Source organism: Coregonus clupeaformis, chromosome 12 (assembly GCF_020615455.1).
Source record: "Coregonus clupeaformis isolate EN_2021a chromosome 12, ASM2061545v1, whole genome shotgun sequence".
In the NCBI taxonomy this organism is placed as follows: Eukaryota; Metazoa; Chordata; class Actinopteri; order Salmoniformes; family Salmonidae; genus Coregonus; species Coregonus clupeaformis.
Genome location: NC_059203.1, coordinates 33,183,828 through 33,205,626, shown reverse-complemented (window position 1 = coordinate 33,205,626; position 21,799 = coordinate 33,183,828). Strand labels below are relative to the sequence as shown.

General features: G+C 42.4%; 1 protein-coding gene across 1 annotated transcript in view; it reads right to left on the bottom strand.

Moving 5' to 3' along the window:
* The window catches only part of LOC121578629 (syntaxin-18-like), a 33,434-nt gene extending 20,019 nt beyond the window's left edge, over window positions 1-13,415 (bottom strand). Inside the window, 1 exon segment of the mRNA XM_041892999.1 lies at window positions 13,228-13,415. Coding sequence (XP_041748933.1) covers window positions 13,228-13,380 — 153 coding nt within the window. The 5' untranslated portion in view covers window positions 13,381-13,415.
* Window positions 13,416-21,799: the final 8,384 nt, after the last annotated feature.

Sequence of the window (21,799 nt, the reverse complement as noted above, 5' to 3'; positions counted from 1 at the left end):
GGCAAGAGGGTGTGAGTGGGTATGTGTCTGTGCATATGAATGGGAGAGTAAAGGAGGGTAAATATGAATATGTATAGGAGGGTGGGAGAGAATGGGTGTGCGGAGGCATAGGGTATATGTTGTGTGTGAATGAAGGAGAATGGATGAGTAAATAGATGTATAGAGGGGTGTAAATGTGTTTGAGAAGAAGGGGGGTGAGACAGAGGTTGGGTTAAACTTGGCCTGGGTGGGTAAGGGAGGACTAGGAGGGGAGGTGTGATAAGCTTGGTTTGGTGGGGCAAGGGTGGGTAAGGAAGGGAGGGTGGGACAAGCTTGGCTTGGGGGGGCAAGAGGGAGTAAACATGGGAGGTGGGGATAAGCTTGTCTTGGGTGGGATAAGGGAGGAGAACAGGAAGGGGGTGGTGGAGAGGGATGGATTTGGTTTGGGAGAGAGGGAAGGAAGGAAGGACTTTATTATACTACAATGTAATTGTATTTTTTTTTATGACTTGTAAACCCGTTGTAAAATGAAAAAGAGTTTTGGACATATTAGGAAATGATGTCAAATCATTATTATTCCTTGTTTGTCATTACAACAAAGATTTAATGGTGGTTATTGGTGAGAATGGAGAGGGGCTATATCCAGGGGATTGGGATGGGGTGACTGGGAGGACATCAGACATTACCCTGAGGTGTGCATGGGGCTTCCACTCATCCCAGTTCAGTCTCTCGTACGACCCACTCACCCCAAGCAGACCCCCACCAGCCACTTTACTTTAATTTATAAAGTAATACAAACCAATCACAGTACTTAAGTGGCGGTCTTTCTTCAAATGTATATACAATGTATCTACAGTTTTTTTTTGGTACATTAGGAGAGGAGGCAGAGCTAAAAAGCCCTAAAAAGGCATTGCGCCTCAAGTACAAAGACATAATTTGCTTTGTGTTTATTTCAATTTAATTTGTATGTCTGCTCAGCCCACACGCTCTATACTAAATGTTTACAAATGTATTAAAAATAAAAAACAGATACCTTATTTGCATAAGTTTTCAGACCCTTTACTATGAGACTCGAAATTGAGCTCAGGTGCATCCTGTTTCCATTGATCATCCTTGAGATGTTTCTACAACTTAATTGGAGTCCACCTGTGGTAAATTCAATTGATTTGGAAAGGCACACACCTGTCTATATAATGTCCCACAGTTGACAGTGCATGTCAGAGCAAAAACCAAGCCATGAGGTCGAAATAATTGTCCGTAGAGCTCCGAGACAGGATTGTGTCGAGGCACAGATCTGGGGAAGGGTACCAAAAACTTTCTGCAGCATTGAAGGTCCCCAAGAACACAGTGGCCTCCATCATTCTTAAATGGAAGAAGTTTGGAACCACCAAGACTCTTCCTAGAGCTGGCCGCCCAGCCAAACTGAGCAATCAGGGGAGAAGGGCCTTGGTCAGGGAGGTGACCAAGAACCCGATTGTCACTCTGACAGAGCTCCAGAGTTCCTCTGTGGAGTTGGGAGAACCTTCCAGAAGGACAACCATCTGTGCAGCACTCCACCAATCAGGCCTTTATGGTAGAGTGGCCAGACGGAAGGCACATGACAGCCCGCTTGGAGTTTGCCAAAAGGCACCTAAAGACTCTGACCATGAGAAACAAGATTCTCTGGTCTGATGAAACCAAGATTGAACTCTTTGGCGTGAATGCCAAGAAGTCACATCTAGAGGAAACCTGGCACCATCCCTATGGTGAAGTATGGTGGTGGCAGCATCATGCTATGGGGATGTTGTTCAGCGGCAGGGACTGGGAGACTAGTCAGGATCGAGGGAAAGTTGAACGGAGCAAAGTACAGAGCGATCCTTGATGAAAACCTGCTCCAGAGCGCTCAGGACCTCAGACTGGGGCTAAAGTTCACCTTCCAACAGGACAATGACCCTAAGCACACAGCCAAGACAACACAGGAGTGGCTTCGGGACAAGTCTGAATGTCCTTGAGGTGACCCAGCCAGAGCCCGAACTTGAACCTGATCTAACATCTCTGGAGAGACCTGAAAACAGCTATGCAGCGACGCTCCCCATCCAACCTGACAAAGCTTGAGAGGCTCGAAAGAGAAGAATGGGAGAAACTCCCCAAATACAGGTGTGCCAAGCTTGTAGCGTCATACCCAAGAAGACAAGGCTGTAATCGTTGCCAAAGGTGCTTCAACAAAGTACTGAGTAAAGGGTCTGAATTCGTAAGTAAATGTGATATTTCAGTTGTTTTTTAGTGGGGGGGTATTTATACTATGATCCTCCTAATTCTATGGAATGCCCACTGCCCTCATATGTCATATCTGCTAAAATGTTTTACATGGTTCTTCAATGATAGTAATGGTGTACAACTTATCACATGGAATGTGCACGGGTTCCATGATGGGGGAAAAAAAGTATATAGTTTTACGAACAGTTAGAGATTGTCAGCAGATGTGGTTTTCTTGCAAGAGTTAAATAAAAAATATAACATTTGAACATTTAAAGAGGAGCTGGGTTGGAGAGGCCTATGCTGCCACCTACTGTAGTAACAGCAGAGGTGTAGGAATCCTGATAAATAAGAATACACCATTTTCCCTTATATCCCAGCACATGGACCAAGAAGGTCGTTTTTTTTAAATGTTGAATTGTACGTTACATGGTGAAAAATACACATTGATTTCATTGTATATCCCACCAGGGGAAAATCTTTTTTTTTTTTTTCATCAGATCAAATCCAGACAGGTACTATATTTTAGCAGGTGACCTAAATCATACATTCGATAAGATTGACAGATGTAGTAATAAAAAAGGCACATTTAGGGAGCCTCCAAAGAGGCTGAAAAATGTATTCTCTACAAACTATTTACAGGACACCTGACGATTATTATTCCCAACTACAAAAGACTATTCCATTTTTTCTCAAAGTAAGAAAAGCTATTCAAGAATTGACCAAATGTATTTCCAAAAATGCACTCAACAATTTACTGGATTAAAAAATGCATGATATAGTGATATCGGATCATGCTCCGGTATCATGTTTAATTACACCAATAGAAAATACACTTAGCGACAGAGCTTCTGGACCTGAAATTTATGAAATAGGTAAATGAAAAAATAAAAACCTTTACCATTACAAATGTAGACAGAAGACAGAGAAATTTTAATTTACGTCATTTAGCAGACGCTCTTATCCAGAGCGACTTACAGGAGCAATTAGGGTTAAGTACCTTGCTCAAGGGCACAGACAGATTTTTCACCTAGGGATTCGAACCAGCAACCGTTCGGTTACTGGCCCAACGTTCTTAACCGCTAGGCTACCTGCCGCTGTACATTAGGGGGGTGATAATCTCGTACTCTGCAAAAGTTACATCTGATTTAGAAATGTAAATTAAAGAAAAATAAATCTCTATCTTAGAATAATACCATAAATAATCTTTACATGGTAAAGAAGAAACTATAATTTCTGAACTTAAGCAGGAATGCAATCTTTTACTTTTGATGAGAGCCAACAACTACAGGTTAAACTCAAATAAAGCATACTACTTAATGGCAAATAAACCTGGTAAATATCTTGCAGCTCTTACAAAACTAATACATACTAAACCAGTTACAATTGTAAAAGATAAAAGATACAAAAGTGGTAATTGGAAACAACGCGATTAATCACAATTTTAAAAGCTTCTATAAAAATGCATATAAATCAGAATTAAACAGTTGGACGGATCCTATAGCCTTCTTAGACCCAACAACTCTGTAGCAATTATCAGCAGACAAAATATAATCACTAAAAACAGAGATCACCCAAGAATAAATATTAGATAATGTTAAAACATTCTCATGGAGAACAGCTCATGGAATGGATGGCTTTTCCATAGAATTCTATTCAACATTTTTGGACAAAGTAGCCCCCCTATTTACACAATGACAATACACGTAACTCAATTTAGTACTTCCATGTATCAAACAGTTATTTCAAATGATATTAAAACCAGGAAGATCTAGAGAGTCCCCTGCTGATTATAGACAGTCATGAACCTCATGGTTTCAGGCTATTACGATGGATGATGATGGAAATCTGTGGGCTCCGGTTACACAATAAATTTTTGTGTGTTCGAAGCACTTCATCACCGGTAAATCGCTAACACTTGTTTGTATCTAACTAGCTATGTGTATTGCATTAATCTTGCTAGTTGGCTTGTAGTAAGCACTTGTGAGCTTTATCCGTCCAAATGACAGCTATAATATTCTTCTGCATTTGGATATTTATGCAAAACTGGAGATTCCACCAAGTAGGTGTAGATATCGCCATAGGCTACTTTGGGCCATTTGGTAGGGTTGTCTCCCCAGCTGGTCTCCGGCAAGTTGAAAGGACATATAGGCAAGACAACAAGAATCACATTTTCTAAATACCTAGACCGTTCCAGGGCAGGCAAAGACTGGAAGTAGTTACGTAACATATCTAAGACTAGCGAATTAGATCGAGATTTACTTATTTCGCTAGCCAGCCAGCTAACGTCAGCTACCCGGCAAAAAAGCTAGGGGTAAACAAACAGTGATGGAAGTTAAGTATGACAGCTTTACTATCTTTACTGTCAGTGTTAGCAGGTCGGATAACAAATTAGAGTGGCAGAATAAGTGTCATGCTAATAATTTGTTGTTGTGACAGCCAAGTATGTTAATAACAACACGAGGCTGCTGAAAACGTTTATTGAAACGACAAAAAAAGTGTCAGTAGTTTGCTTAGGATACAGCCAAAGCTAGGCTAATTACATGGGAGTAACGGGAGTGCCCTAAGCCTGTACCCTACTCGGGGGCGTGGTCACATTAAGCCATGCCTCGCTGTGTGGAAATTTCTGGAACGCATCACTAACCTGTCAAAGGCTGCCAGGTAGCTAATTAGTTACATGCAAAGTACTTAGCAAGTTAGAGGTCAAATAATATAAGCAGTGAGCACATCATAGACCTAACTTTAGGCCTAAATTAGATAGCTATTCTCAGGGAATGCGCAGACCAGCTGGCTGGAGTGTCCACGGACATATTCAATCTCTACCTATCCCAGTCTGCTGCCCCCACTTGCTTCAAGATGTACACCATTATTCCTGTACCCAAGAACGCAAAGGTAACTGAACTAAATGACTATCGCCAAGCACTCTCGACTAGCACTCACTTCTGTCATCATGAAGTGCTTTGAGAGGCTAATTAAGGACCATATCACCTCTACCTTACACCCTAGACCCACTTCAATTTGCATACCGCTCCAATAGAGCCACAGACGATGCAATCGCCATCGCACTGCACACTGCCCTATCCAATCTGGACAAGAGGAATACCTACGTAAGAAAGCTGTTCATTGACTATAGTGCAGCCTTCAACACCATAGCACCCTCCAAGCTCATCATTAAGCTCGGGCCCTGGGTCTGAACCCTGCCCTGTGCAACTGGGTCCTGGACTTGCTGATGGGCCGCCCCCAGGTGGTGAAGGTAGGAAACAACACCTCCACCTCACTGATCCTCAACACATGGGCCCCACAAGGGTGTGTGCTCAGCACCCTACTGTACTCCCTGTTCACCCATGACTGCGTGGCCATGCACGCATCCAACTCAATCATCAAGTCTGCAGACGACACAACAGTAGTAGGCCTGACTACCAACAATGACGACACAGCCTACAGGGAGGAGGTGAGGGCCCTGGCGGAGTGGTGCCAGGAAAATAACCTCTCCCTCAACGTCAACAAAACGAAGGAGCTGATCGTGGACTTCAGGAAACAGCAGAGGGTGCACGCCCCTATCCACATCGAAGGGACCGCAGTGGAGAAGGTGGAAAGCTTCAAGTTCCTCGGCGTACACATCACTGACAATCTGAAATGGTCCAGACAGTGTGGTGAAGAAGGCGCAACAGCGCCTCTTCAACCTCAGGAGGCTGAAGAAATTTGGCTTGGCCTCTTACAAACTTTTACAGATGCACAATTGAGAGCATCCTGTCGGGCTGTATCGTCGCCTGGTATGGTAACTGCACCGTCCGCAACCACAGGGCTCTCCACAGGGTGGTGCAGTCTGTCCAACGCATCACAGGACACCTACAGCACCCGATGTTACAGGAAGGCCAAAAAGATCATCAAGGTCATCAACCACCCGAGCCACGGCCTGTTCACCCCGCTACCATCCAGAAGGCGAGGTCAATACAGGTGGATCAAAGCTGGGACTGAGAGACTGAAAAACAGCTTCTATCTCAAGGCCATCAGACTGTTAAATAGCCATCACTTGGTTACTCTACCCTGCACCTTAGAGGCTGCTGCTCCATATACATAGACATGGAATCACTGGTCACTTTAATAATGTTTACATACTGCTTTACTCATTTCATACAGTTGAAGTCGGAAGTTTACATACACCTTAGCCAAATACATTTAAACTCAGTTTTTCACAATTCCGGACATTTAATCCTTGTAAAAATTCCCTGTCTTAGGTCAGTTAGGATCACCACTTTATTTTAAGAATGTGAAATGTCAGAAAAATAGTAGAGAGAATATTGTTGTGAATTTTGGTATTTTTAAGTATGCTTGGGGTCATTGTCCATTTGGAAGACCCATTTGCGACCAAGCTTTAACTTCCTGACTGATGTCTTGAGATGTTGCTTCAATATATCCACATAATTTTCCTTCCTCATGATGCCATCTATTTTGTGAAGTGCACCAGTCCCTCCTGCAGCAAAGCACCCCCACAGCATGATGCTGCCACCCCCGTGCTTCACTGTTGGGATGGTGTTCTTCGGCTTGCAAGTCATCCCCTTTTTCCTCCAAACATAACGATGGTCATTATGGCCAAACAGTTCTGTTTTTGTTTCATCAGACCAGAGGACATTTCTCCAAAAAGTACGATCTTTGTCCACATTTGCAGTTGCAAACCGTAGTCTGGCTTTTTTACAGCGGTTTTGGAGCAGTGGCTTCTTCCTTGCTGAGCGGCCTTTCAGGTTATGTTGAAATAGGATTTGTTTTACTGTGGATATAGATACTTTTGTACCTGTTTCCTCCAGCATTTTCCCATGATGTCAAGCAAAGAGGCACTGAGTTTGAAGGTAGGCCTTGAAATACGTCCACAGGTACACCTCCAATTGCCTCAAATGATGTCAATTAGCCTATCAGCAGCTTCTAAAGCCATGACATCATTTTCTGGAATTTTCCAAGCTGTTTAAAGGCACAGTCAACTTAGTGTATGTAAACTTCTGACCCACTGGAATTGTGAAACAGTGAATTATAAGTGAAATAATCTGTCTGTAAACAATTGTTGGAAAAATGACTTGTGTCATGGACAAAGTAGATGTCCAAACCGATTTGCCAAAACTATAGTTTCTTAACCAAAAAATGTGTGGAGTGGTTGAAAAACAAGTTTTATTGACTCCAATCTAAGTGTACGTAAACTTCCGACTTCAACTGTATGTACAGTGGCGGAAAAAAGTATTTAGTCAGCCACCAATTGTGCAAGTTCTCCCACTTAAAAAGATGAGAGAGGCCTGTAATTTTCATCATAGGTACACGTCAACTATGAGATGAAAAAAATCCAGAAAATCACATTGTAGGATTTTTAATTAATTTATTTGCAAATGATGGTGGAAAATAAGTATTTGGTCAATAACAAAAGTTTCTCAATACTTTGTTATATACCCTTTGTTGGCAATGACACAGGTCAAAGTTTTCTGTAAGTCTTCACAAGGTTTTCACACACTCTTGCTGGTATTTTGGCCCATTCCTCCATGCAGATCTCCTCTAGAGCAGTGATGTTTTGGGGCTGTCGCTGGGCAACACGGACTTTCAACTACCTCCAAAGATTTTCTATGGGGTTGAGATCTGGAGACTGGCTAGGCCACTCCAGGACCTTGAAATGCTTCTTACGAAGCCACTCCTTCGTTGCCCGGGCGGTGTGTTTGGGATCATTGTCATGCTGAAAGACCCAGCCACGTTTCATCTTCAATGCCCTTGCTGATGGAAGGAGGTTTTCACTCAAAATCTCACGATACATGGCCCCATTCATTCTTTCCTTTACACGGATCAGTCGTCCTGGTCCCTTTGCAGAAAAAACAGCCCCAAAGCATGATGTTTCCACCCCCATGCTTCACAGTAGGTATGGTGTTCTTTGGATGCAACTCAGCATTCTTTGTCCTCCAAACACGACGAGTTGAGTTTTTACCAAAAAGTTATATTTTGGTTTCATCTGACCATATGACATTCTCCCAATCCTCTTCTGGATCATCCAAATGCACTCTAGCAAACTTCAGACGGGCCTGGACATGTACTGGCTTAAGCAGGGGGACACGTCTGGCACTGCAGGATTTGAGTCCCTGGCGGCGTACTGTGTTACTGATGGTAGGCTTTGTTACTTTGGTCCCAGCTCTCTGCAGGTCATTCACTAGGTCCCCCCGTGTGGTTCTGGGATTTTTGCTCACCGTTCTTGTGATCATTTTGACCCCACGGGGTGAGATCTTGCGTGGAGCCCCAGATCGAGGGAGATTATCAGTGGTCTTGTATGTCTTCCATTTCCTAATAATTGCTCACACAGTTGATTTCTTCAAACCAAGCTGCTTACCTATTGCAGATTCAGTCTTCCCAGCCAGGTGCAGGTCTACAGTTTTGTTTCTGGTGTCCTTTGACAGCTCTTTGGTCCTGGCCATAGTGGAGTTTGGAGTGTGACTGTTTGAGGTTGTGGACAGGTGTCTTTTATACTGATAACAAGTTCAAACAGGTGCCATTAATACAGGTAACGAGTGGAGGACAGAGGAGCCTCTTAAAGAAGAAGTTACAGGTCTGTGAGAGCCAGATATCTTGCTTGTTTGTAGGTGACCAAATACTTATTTTCCACCATAATTTGCAAATAAATTCATTAAAAATCCTACAATGTGATTTTCTGGATTTTATTTTCTCATTTTGTCTGTCATAGTTGACGTGTACCTATGATGAAAATTACAGGCCTCTCTCATCTTTTTAAGTGGGAGAACTTGCACAATTGGTGGCTGACTAAATACTTTTTTCCCCACTGTATATACTATATTCTATTCTACTGTATTTTAGTCAATGCCACTCCGACATTGCTCGTCCTAATATTTAAATATTTCTTAATTCCATTCTTTTACTTTTAGATTTGTGTGTATTGTTGTGAATTGTTAGATACTACTCCACTATTGGAGCTAGGAACACAAGCATTTCGCTACACCCGCAGTAACATCTGCTAAATATGTGTATGTGACCAACACAATTTGATTTGATTATCTAGTTAACGTTAGCTAGGTAACTGTCATGACTAAGCTAAATAAGAAACCTTTAGCTATAGTTAGTCGTCAAGTTAGCTAAGTTAACGTTAACTGTAACAACACCCAAACTCTATTGATTTACCTAGATTTCTATTTCCCCCGTCTATAGCTACAACTGTTATGAAAATAAATTACAACAACTAATATCTTAGCTAGCTATCCAAGATGGCGTAGCAGTGCGGTCGTGTTTTTTTCTGTGTCCTTGTGTAAATAGCCAGTTTTTTTTAGTTTTTTGTCTATTTTGTATGTATTTCTCAATTTTACTTTTCATTCTTTAGCTAAATATACTTTCCTGTAACCCGCCTCACCCAACGTGGAAAGGATTATATTATTTCTTTATAACTTTTATCAAGAACCTTAAGCTGAAACTAGTCTAGCTGTAACCGAATGGCTACTTGCTATTAGCCACCATTAGCGTCTTCACCATTGTCCGTGGCCTGCACTACCCAACAGCCAGCTCTAGCTCTAGCCTGGACAATTTGTCGGCCAGTCTGCACAGCGTGCTATCGACCCAGATCATAACGGATTTTCTGCCGGACGCACTAGAAAAACCCAACGCACTAGAAGACCAGTTCTTAAAGCCTTTAGCCGTATCCTTATTCTACTCCTCCTCTGTTCCTCTGGTGATGTAGAGGTTAACCCAGGCCCTGAAGCCCCCAGTATCACTCCTACTCCCCAGGCGTTATCATTTGTTGACTTCTGTAACCGTAAAAGCCTTGGTTTCTTGCACGTTAACATCCGAAGCCTCCTCCCTAAGTTCGAGTTATTCACTGCGTTAGCACACTCCGCCAACCCTGATGTTCTAGCAGTGTCTGAATCCTGGCTTAGGAAGGTCACCAAAAAATCAGAAATGTCTATCCCCAACTACAACAATTTCCGTCTCGATAGAACTGCCAAAGGGGGTGGGGTTGCAATCTACTGTAGAGATAGCCTGCAGAGCTCTATCATACTATCCAGGTCTGTGCCCAAACAGTTTGAGCTTCTACTTCTAAAAATCCACCTTTCCAGAAATAAGTCTCTCACTGTTGCCGCTTGCTACAGACCCTCCTCAGCCCGGAGCTGTGCCCTGGACACCATATGTGAACTGATTGCCCCCCATCTATCCTCAGAGTTCGTATTGCTTGGTGACCTAAACTGGGATATGCTTAACACCCCGGCCAACCTACAATTTAAACTAGATGCCCTCAATCTCACACAAATTATCAACAAACCTACCAGGTACAACCCAAAATCTGTAAACATGGGCACCCTCATAGATATCATCCTGACAAATTGACCCTCTAAATACACCTCCGCTGTCTTCAACCAGGATCTCAGCGATCACTGCCTTTTTGCCTGCATCCGTAATGGGTCCGCGGTCAAACGACCACCCCTCATCACTGTCAAACGCTCCCTAAAACACTTTAGCAAGCAGGCCTTTCTAATGGACCTGGCCTGGGTATCCTGGATGGATATTGACCTCATTCCGTCAGTAGAGGATGCCTGGTTGTTCTTTAAAAGTGCTTTCCTCTCAATCTTAAATCAGCATGCCCCATTCAAAAAATTCAGAACTAAGAACAGATATAGCCTGGTTCTCCTCAGACTTGACTGCCCTTGACCAGCACAAAAACATCCTGTGGCGTACTGCATTAGCATCGAACAGCCCCTGCGATATGCAACTTTTCAGGGAAGTCAGGAACCAATATACACAATCAGTTACGAAAGCAAAGGATAGCTATTTCAAACAGAAATGTGCATCCTGTAGCACTAACTCCCAAAAGTTTTGGGACACTGTAAAGTCCATGGAGAATAAGAGCACCTCCTCCCAACTGCCCACTGCACTGAGGCTAGGAAACACTGTCACCACCGATAAATCTACAATAATCGAGAATTTCAACAAGCATTTTGCTACGGCTGGCCATGCTTTCCACCTGGCTACCACTACCCCGGCCACCAGCTCTGCACCCTCCGCTGCAACTTGCCCATGCCCCCCCCCCACTTCTCATTTACACTAATTCAGACAGCTGATGTTCTGAAAGAGCTGAAAAATCTGGACCCCTACAAACCAGCTGGGCTAGACAATCTGGACCCTTTCTTTCTAAAATTAGCTGCCGAAATTGTCGGAACCCCTATTACTAGCCTGTTCAACCTCACTTTCGTAATGTCTGAGATCCCCAGAGATTGGAAAGCTGCCGCGGTCATCCCCCTCTTCAAAGGGGGTGACACTCTAGATCCAAACTGTTACAGAGCTATATCCATCCTGCCCTGCCTTTCGGAAGTTTTTGAAAGCCAAGTTAACAAACAGATCACCGACCATTTTGAATCCCACCGTACCTTCTCCGCTATGCAATCCGGTTTCCGAGCTGGTCATGGGTGCGCTCAAGGTCCTAAACGATATTATAACCGCGATCGATAAAAGACAGTACTGCGCAGCCGTCTTCATCGACCTGGCCAAGGCTTTCGACTCTGTCAACCACCGCATTCTTATTGGCAGACTAAATAGCCTTGGTTTCTCAAATGACTGCCTCGCCTGGTTCACCAACTACTTCTCAGATAGAGTTCAATGTGTCAAATCGGAGGGCCTGTTGTCTGGACCTTTGGCAGTCTCTATGGGGGTGCCACAGGGTTAAATTTTCGGGCCGACTATTCTCTGTGTATATCAATGATGTTGCTCTTACTGCTGGTGACGCTCGGATCCACCTCTATGCGAACGACACCATTTTGTATACATCTGGCCCTTCATTGGACACTGTGTTAACAAACCTCCAAACGAGCTTCAACGCCATACAACACTCCTTCCGTAGCCTCCAACTGCTCTTAAACACTAGTAAAACTAAATGCATGCTCTTCAACCGAACGCTGCTTGCACCCGCCCACCCGACTAGAATCACTACTCTCGGCGGGTCTGACCTAGAGTATGTGGACAACTACAAATACCTAGGTGTCTGGTTAGACTGTAAACTCTCCTTCCAGACTCACATTAAGCATCTCCAATCAAAAGTTAGATCTAGAATCAGCTTCCTATTTCACAACAAAGCGTCCTTCACTCATGCTGCCAAACATGCCCTCGTAAAACTGACTATCCTACCGATCCTTGACTTTGGCAATGTCATTTACAAAATAGTCTCCAACACTCTACTTAGCAAATTGGATGTAGTCTATCACAGTGCCATCCGTTTTGTCACCAAAGCCCCATATACTACCCACCATTGTGACCTGTACGCTCTTGTTGGCTGGCCCTCACTACATATTCGTCGCCAAACCCACTGGCTCCAGGTCATCTATAAATCACTGCTAGGCAAATCCCCGTCTTATCTTAGCTCACTGGTCACCATAGCAGCACCCACCCGTAGTCTGCGCTCCAGCAGGTATATCTCACTGGTCATCCCCAAAGCCAACACCTCCTTTGGCCGCCATTCCTTCCAGTTCTCTGCTGCCAATGACTGGAACGAACTGCAAAAATCTCTGAAGCTGGAGACTCTTATCTCCCTCACTAACTTTAGGCGTCAGTTGTCAGAGCAGCTTACCGATCACTGCACCTTAAGCATCTCCAACAGCCCATCTGTAATTAGCCCATCCAACTACCTCATCCCCATATTGTTATTTATTTTGCTAATTTGCACCCCAGTATCTCTATTTGCACATCATCTTTTGCACATCTATCATTCCAGTGTTAATACGAAATTGTAACTATTTTGCACTATGGCCTATTTATTGCCTTACCTCCATAATTTACTACATTTGCACACACTGTAGATATATTTCTGTTGTATTTTTGACTTTATGTTTTGTTTACCCCATATGTAACTCTGTGTTGTTGTTTTTATCGCACTGCTTTGCTTTATCTTGGCCAGGTCGCAGTTGTAAATGAGAACTTGTTCTCAACTGGCTTACCTGGTTAAATAAAGGTGAAAAAAAAATAAAAATAAAGAATAACGTTAGCCAGTAAATGGACACTCACCACTTCCTTCGCCTTGAGAGAAAATCCATTATTGGGTCTGCTCTTCTTGAAGATTTCATCTTTAAGCGAATCAGACACTACTCCCATAGCTTTATTTCGGGTTTTGACCGTTTTGACACTGGCTTTGAACAGTAAAGTTATATCAACAGCCATTCTATGAGTAGCATCGAGGTCGAGGAGATCCACTGTCAACAAAGAGAGGGGGTTCGATTAATCTCGCGCTGGCGCCCGTGTTGGCGTGATTTTAACCGGCTGGAAAGTTGATCGCATTCGATATGGAAATGGCCTGCCTCCCGGGCGTGAGCCAGGTGCGGTTGGGGTGCCCTGCTCTGTCCGATGGCGAAATCGGCTCAAAACTAAAATGACGTAATGAAGCACGTGAAGTTGTAATGAGCAGAATTCTGTGTTTTCACATGCAAAAGTGATTGCTTTTGAAAAAAACGCTTTATCTGCCTTCCCAATGAAAACTAGTTTGAAAATTCAAACATGTATTTTATGGAAAAGAGATGTTATATGTTTCTGGACGATGCACCATGCTGCCTTTTCAAGAGTCGAAAAGTCTTGCCTCTTCGACTTCCCCGCTTTCGACCGATGATGGAACGGGCCATGGGCCAGCGTAATAGAACTCCCTCAGAAATGTCACCAATGTTGACGTCATATATTTGCGACACATGGGTGTGTTTAAGACAAGTATGTAAACATGGTACTAAAATCAGCAGCATTCCAGTTAAATACTGTTTAGCGATCAAAATAAGAAAATAATAGAATGAATGGACTTAGCTAGTATTACTCCAGTATGTTCAGCTATTAGAAATACATTCAGTGGGAGGCAGAGATGTATCCTTTCAAGGAAGAGTTAAAGTTTCAAGTTTTAATGTCACATGCAGAGTACAGTGAAATGCCTTTCTAGCAAGCTCCAAACCCAACAATGCAGTAAACAATATCAATGTAGCACTAAAAATAACATAAGGTGGAACAAAAACACGCAATAAATAAAAAAGAGAAATAAGAACATGAGAAACAAAGAAGCCATATACAGGGTCAGTGGTCAGTTTCAATACACAAATCGCAATGTGTAGGGAGTTGCTGACTATTAGGCCAATACAAGGATGACCTTCCTTCACAGGAGGCTGCTGAGGAGAGGATGGCTCATAATAATGGCTGGAATGGAGTGAGTTTGATGAGTTCCATACCATTCCATTGATTCCGTTCAAGCCATTACTATGAGCCCGTCCTCCCCAATTAAGGTGCAACCAGCCACCTGTGGTGGCCTTAATATGTTGGACAGATTTGTTTAATTAAAGGCCCAATGCAGCCGTTTTTATCTCAATATTAAATCATTTCTGAGTAACAATTAAATAACTTACTGTGATTGTTTTCAGTCAAAAAGAAAGCTTCTTAGCAAGAGCGTTTTCTCAAGCAAAAATTTAGCTTTGACTGTCTGGGAGTGAACTGAGTAGGGAGGGGAAATATGAAAACTAGCTGTTATAATCTTTGTACTTTGTGTATATATACACACTACCGTTCAAAAGTTTGGGGTCACTTAGAAATGTCCTTGTTTTTGAAAGAAAAGCACATTTTTTTGTCCATTAAAATAACATCAAATTGATCAGAAATACAGAGTAGACATTGTTAATGTTGTAAATGGCTATTGTAGCTGGAAACGGCTGATTTTTAATGGAATATATACATAGGCGTATAGAGGCCCATTATCAGCAACCATCAGTCCTGTATTCCAATGGCACGTTTGCTAATCCAAGTTTATAATTTTAAAAGGCTAATTGATAATTAGAAAACCCGTTTGCAATTATGTTAGCACAGCTGAAAACTGTTGTGCTGATTAAAATGGCCAGAAACAAAAAACTTTCTTCTGAAACTCGTCAGTCTATTCTTGTTCTGCGAAATGAAGGCTATTCTATGCAAGAAATTGCCAAGAAACTGAAGATCTCGTACAACGCTGTGTACTACTCACTTCACAGAACAGCGCAAACTGGCTCTAACCAGAATAGAAAGAGGAGTGGGAGGCCCGGTGCACAACTGAGAAAGAGGACAAATACATTAGAGTGTCTAGTTTGAGAAACAGGCGCCTCACAGGTCCTCAACTGGCAGCTTCATGAAATAGTACCCGCATGGAATTTCTCACATGGAATAGCCTTAATTTCTCAGAACAAGAATAGACTGACGAGTTTCAGAAGAAAGTTATTTGTTTCTGGCCATTTTGAGCCTGTTGCTTATTTAATCAGCACAACAATTTTCAGCTATGCTAACATATTTGCAAAAGGGTTTTCTAATGATCAATTAGCCTTTTAAAATGATAAACTTGTATTAGCAAACACAACGTGCCATTGGAACACAGGACTGATGGTTGCTGATAATGGGCCTCATTACGCCTATGTAGATATTCCATTAAAAATCAGCCTTTTCAAGCTACAATAGCCATTTACAACATTAACAATGTCTACACTGTATTTCTGATCAATTTGATATTATTTTAATGGACAAAAAAAATGATTTTCTTTAGAAAACAAGGACATTTCTAAGTGACCCCAAACTTTTGAACGGTACTGTATATATATGTATTTTCATTAACTGACAAACAAAATCAATCAATGAATTGGCAGAAAGGTTTCAAACTAATTCTTATTGGTCTATTAACTAATTTACCGCCTGGTGATGTGACCAGTCAGGCCAAAACTCCAACCCCACCAAAACAGGCTGACATTTTAGGTAGTCTTTTCAAACAGCTCTTACACTAAAAGTTAATGATCATAATTTTCACAATTTCACAGTACTATCCCATACGGAAAAGTAATATATGGCCATATGTTTCAGATTATCAAACAAATTTAAATATTAGTCAAAGATAACACAAGTAAACACAAAATGCAGTTTTGAAATGAAGGTTGTTAATTTTAAGGGAAAACAAAATCCAAACCTACATGGCCCTGTGTGAAAAAGTGGTTCAATTCCTCTAGCCACACCCAGGCCTGATTACTGCCACACCTGTTCTCAATCAAGGAATCACTTAAATAGGACCTGCCTGACAAAGTGAAGTAGACCAAAAGATCCTCAAAAGCTAGACATCATGCCGAGATCCAAAGAAATTCAGGAACAAATGAGAAAGAAAGTAATTGAGATCCATCAGTCTGGAAAAGGTTATAAAGCCATTTCTAAAGCGTTGGGACTCCAGCGAACCACAGTGAGAGCCATTATCCACAAATGGCGAAAACATGGAACAGTGGTGAACCTTCCCAGGAGTGGCCGGCCGACCAAAATTACCCCAAGAGCGCAGCGATGACTCATCCAAAAGGTCACAAAAGACCCCACAACAACATCCAAAGAGCTGCAGGCCTCACTTGCCTCAGTTAAGGTCAGTGTTCATGACTCCACCATAAGAAAGAGACTGGGAAAAAATGGCCCGCATGGCAGAGTTCCAAGACGAAAACCACTGCTGAGCAAAAAGAACATTAAAGCTTGTCTCATTTTTGCCAGAAAACATCTTGATGATCCCCAAGACCTTTGGGAAAATACTCTGTGGATAGACGAGACAAAAGTTGAACTTTTTGGAAGGTGTGTGTCCCATTACATCTGGCGTAAAAGTAACACCGCATTTCAGAGAAAGAACATCATACCAACAGTAAAATATGGTGGTGGTAGTGTGATGGTCTGGGCCTGTTTTGCTGCTTCAGGACCTGGAAGACTTGCTGTGATAAATGGAACCATGAATTCTGCTGTCTACCAAAAAATCCTGAAGGAGAATGTCCGGCCATCTGTTCGTGACCTCAAGCTGAAGCGAACTTGGTTTCTGCAGCAGGACAATGATCCAAAACACACCAACAAGTCCACCTCTGAATATCTGAAGAAAAACTAAATGAAGACTTTGGAGTGGCCTAGTCAAAGTTCTGACCTGAATCCTATTGAGATGCTGTGGCATGACCTTAAAAAGGCAGTTCATGCTCGAAAACCCTCCAATGTGGCTGAATTACAACAATTCTGCAAAGATGAGTGGGCCAAAATTCCTCCACAGCGCTGTAAAAGACTCATTGAAAGTTATCGCAAACGCTTGATTGCAGTTGTTGCTGCTAAGGGTGGCCCAACCAGTTATTAGGTTGTAGGTGGCAATCACTTTTTCACACAGGGCCATGTGGGTTTGGATTTTGTTTTCCCTTAATAATAACAACCTTCATTTCAAAACTGCATTTTGTGTTATCTTTGACTAACATTTGAATTTGTTTGATGATCTGAAACATTTAAGTGTGACAAACATGCAAACAAATAAGAAATCAGGAAGGGGGCAAACACTTTTTCACACCACTGTACATTTTCATATATATGATCACATAATCATATACTGTATATGATTTAATAACATATACAGTGGGGGAAAAAAGTATTTAGTCAGCCACCAATTGTGCAAGTTCTCCCACTTAAAAAGATGAGAGAGGCCAGTAATTTTCATCATAGGTACACGTCAACTATGACAGAGAAATTGAGAAAAAAAAATCCAGAAAATCACATTGTAGGATTTTTAATGAATTTATTTGCAAATTATGGTGGAAAATAAGTATTTGGTCACCTACAAACAAGCAAGATTTCTGGCTCTCACAGACCTGTAACTTCTTCTTTAAGAGGCTCCTCTGTCCTCCACTCGTTACCTGTATTAATGGCACCTGTTTGAACTTGTTATCAGTATAAAAGACACCTGTCCACAACCTCAAACAGTCACACTCCAAACTCCACTATGGCCAAGACCAAAGAGCTGTCAAAGGACACCAGAAACAAAATTGTAGACCTGCACCAGGCTGGGAAGACTGAATCTGCAATAGGTAAGCAGCTTGGTTTGAAGAAATCAACTGTCGGAGCAATTATTAGGAAATGGAAGACATGCAAGACCACTGATAATCTCCCTCGATTTGGGGCTCCACGCAAGATCTCACCCCGTGGGGTCAAAATTATCACAAGAACGGTGAGCAAAAATCCCAGAACCACACGGGGGACCTAGTGAATGACCAGCAGAGAGCTGGGACCAAAGTAACAAAGCCTACCATCAGTAACACACTACGCCGCCAGGGACTCAAATCCTGCAGTGACAGACGTGTCCCCCTGCTTAAGCCAGTACATGTCCAGGCCCGTCTGAAGTTTGCTAGAGTGCATTTGGATGATCCAGAAGAGGATTTGGAGAATGTCATATGGTCAGATGAAACCAAAATAGAACTTTTTGGTAAAAACTCAACTCGTCGTGTTTGGAGGACAAAGAATGCTGAGTTGCATCCAAAGATCACCATACCTACTGTGAAGCATGGGGGTGGAAACATCATGCTTTGGATCTGTTTTTATGCAAAGGGACCAGGACGACTGATCCGTGTAAAGGAAAGAATGAATGGGGCCATGTATCGTGAGATTTTGAGTGAAAACCTCCTTCCATCAGCAAGGGCATTGAAGATGAAACGTGGCTGGGTCTTTCAGCATGACAATGATCCCAAACACACCGCCCGGGCAACGAAGGAGTGGCTTCGTAAGAAGCATTTCAAGGTCCTGGAGTGGCCTAGCCAGTCTCCAGATCTCAACCCCATAGAAAATCTTTGGAGGGAGTTGAAAGTCCGTGTTGCTCAGCGACAGCCCCAAAACATCACTGCTCTAGAGGAGATCTGCATGGAGGAATGGGCCAAAATACCAGCAACAGTGTGTGTAAAACCTTGTGAAGACTTACAGAAAACGTTTGACCTTTGTCATTGCCAACAAAGGGTATATAACAAAGTATTGAGAAACTTTTTGTTATTGACCAAATACTTATTTTCCACCATAATTTGCAAATAAATTCATTAAAAATCCTACAATGTGATTTTCTGGATATTTTTTTCTCATTTTGTCTGTCATAGTTGACGTGTACCTATGATGAAAATTGCAGGCCTCTCTCATCTTTTTAAGTGGGAGAACTTGCACAATTGGTGGCTGACTAAATACTTTTTTTCCCCACTGTATAAATCTCACACCCTCCCCATACAAAAAATAATAAAATGGATACAGTGAGGGGAAAAAGTATTTGATCCCCTGCTGATTTTTGTACGTTTGCCCACTGACAAAGAAATGATCAGTCTATAATTTTAATGGTAGGTTTATTTGAACAGTGACAGACAGAATAACAACAACAAAAATCCTGAAAAACGCATGTCAAGAATGTTATAAATTGATTTGTATTTTAATGAGGGAAATAAGTATTTGACCCCCTCTCAATCAAAGATTTCTGGCTCCCAGGTGTCTTCTATACAGGTAACGAGCTGAGATTAGGAGCACACTCTTAAAGGGATTGCTCCTAATCTCAGTTTGTTACCTGTATAAAAGACACCTGTTCACAGAAGCAATCAATCAATCAGATTCCAAACTCTCCACCATGGCCAAGACCAAAGAGCTCTCCAAGGATGTCATGGACAAGATTGTAGACCTACACAAGGCTGGAATGGGCTACAAGACCATCGCCAAGCAGCTTGGTGAGAAGGTCACAACAGTTGGTGCAATTATTCGCAAATGGAAGAAACACAAAAGAACTGTCAATCAGCCCAGAACTACACGGGAGGATCTTGTCAATGATCTCAAGGCAGCTGGGAGCATAGTCACCAATAAAACAATTGGTAACACACTACGCCGTGAAGAACTGAAATCCTGCAGCGCCCGCAAGGTCCCCCTTCTCAAGAAAGCACATATACAGGCCCGTCTGAAGTTTGCCAATGAACATCTGAATGATTCAGAGGAGAACTGGGTGAAAGTGTTGTGGTCAGATGAGACCAAAATCGAGCTCTTGGCATCAACTCAACTCACTGTGTTTGGAGGAGGAGGAATGCTGCCTATGACCCCAAGAACACCATCCCCACCATCAAACATGGAGGTGGAAACATTATGCTTTGGGGGTGTTTTTCTGCTAAGGGGACAGGACAACTTCACTGCATCAAAGGGACGATGGACGGGGCCATGTACCGTCAAATCTTGGGTGAGAACCTCCTTCCCTCAGCCAGGGTATTGAAAATGGGTCGTGGATGGGTATTCCAGCATGACAATGACCCAAAATACACGGCCAAGGCAACAAAGGAGTGGCTCAAGAAGAAGCACATTAAGGTCCTGGAGTGATCTAGCCAGTCTCCAGACCTTAATCCCATAGAAAATCTGTGGAGGGAGCTGAAGGTTCGAGTTGCCAAACGTCAGCCTCGAAACCTTAATGACATTTTTCATACTGGCCCCCCGTGGGAAACGAACCCACAACCCTGGCGTTGCAAGCGCCATGCTCTACCAACTGAGCTACAGGGGACCAGCTGTTGTTTACAAATATACATAGACCGCCACCCCTTGTCTTACCAGAGGCTGCTCTTCTATCCTGCCGATAGTGTGTATAACCCACCAGCTGTATGTTATTCATGTCTTCGTTCAGCCACGACTCGGTGAAACATAAGATATTACAGTTTTTAATGTCCCGTTGGTAGGATATACGTGCTTGTAGTTTGTCTACTTTATTATCAAGCGATTGTAAATTGGCCAATAGTATCGATGGCAAAGGCAGATTAGCCACTCGTCGCCGGCTCCTTACCAGGCACACGATCTCCTTCCGCGATATCTCATTTTCTTTCTACTGCGAATGACGGTGATGAGGGCCCTGTCGGGTGTCTGGAGCAAATCCCTCTGGTCCGACTCATTAAATAAAAATTATTCGTCCAGTTCAAGGTGAGGAATCGCTGTTCTGATGTCCAGAAGCTCTTTTCGGTCATAAGAGACGGTAGCAGCAACATTATGTACAAAATAAGTTACAAACAATGCAAAAAAACACACAAAATAGCACGGTTGGTTAAGAGTCCATAAAACGGCAGCCATCCCCTCTCTTGCGCCATTGTACATACTGTCCATTTACGACAAAGTAGTCATATGACTACTTTGTCGTATCTATCTACTGTAGATGATACTTGGCATTTCATGGAATCACATTATATTTATAAAACATAATATTTTTGTAATCAATGACTGTAAATGGTTGTAATCCACTATTATTTTGGGCTGAGTCCTCCAAAGATTTTGATTGGGAATTGTTTATGCCTGTTGCCACCTGAAGGGGGCGAGGGAGCACAGCAGTTTGCGTCTCGCTCAACCACACTTGAAGTAGATGCCTGTGACAACTCTACCATTTCTGCCTGTCTCTTTTTTTCTTTGTTCTCTTAAACAGTTATGTTTAAGCACATTATCTATAGAAAACGTTAGAGTCGAAGTGGTTATCTGAGTGATACTTACCTTTTATGTTGAAATTGTAAAGTTGAAATGTGTAAATTAATCGAGTGAATACTGTTACCTAGCGATTGACATAAGAGATGACTTTGCGGCTAAGAAAGGTGAGTCCATAGAATAACAAGAAAAAATGGCACCAAATAATATTCTGGTTTACATTTATTGATTTATAGCTCCTCTATTGTGGGGGGTTTTCTATTCCATTTATATGGTCTAGGCCCTGACATCTCCCCACCCAAGTGTTATATATTACAGAGTTGTATATATATATATTTTAAACTGTATACGGTAACGCTAAGCTAACTGTGCT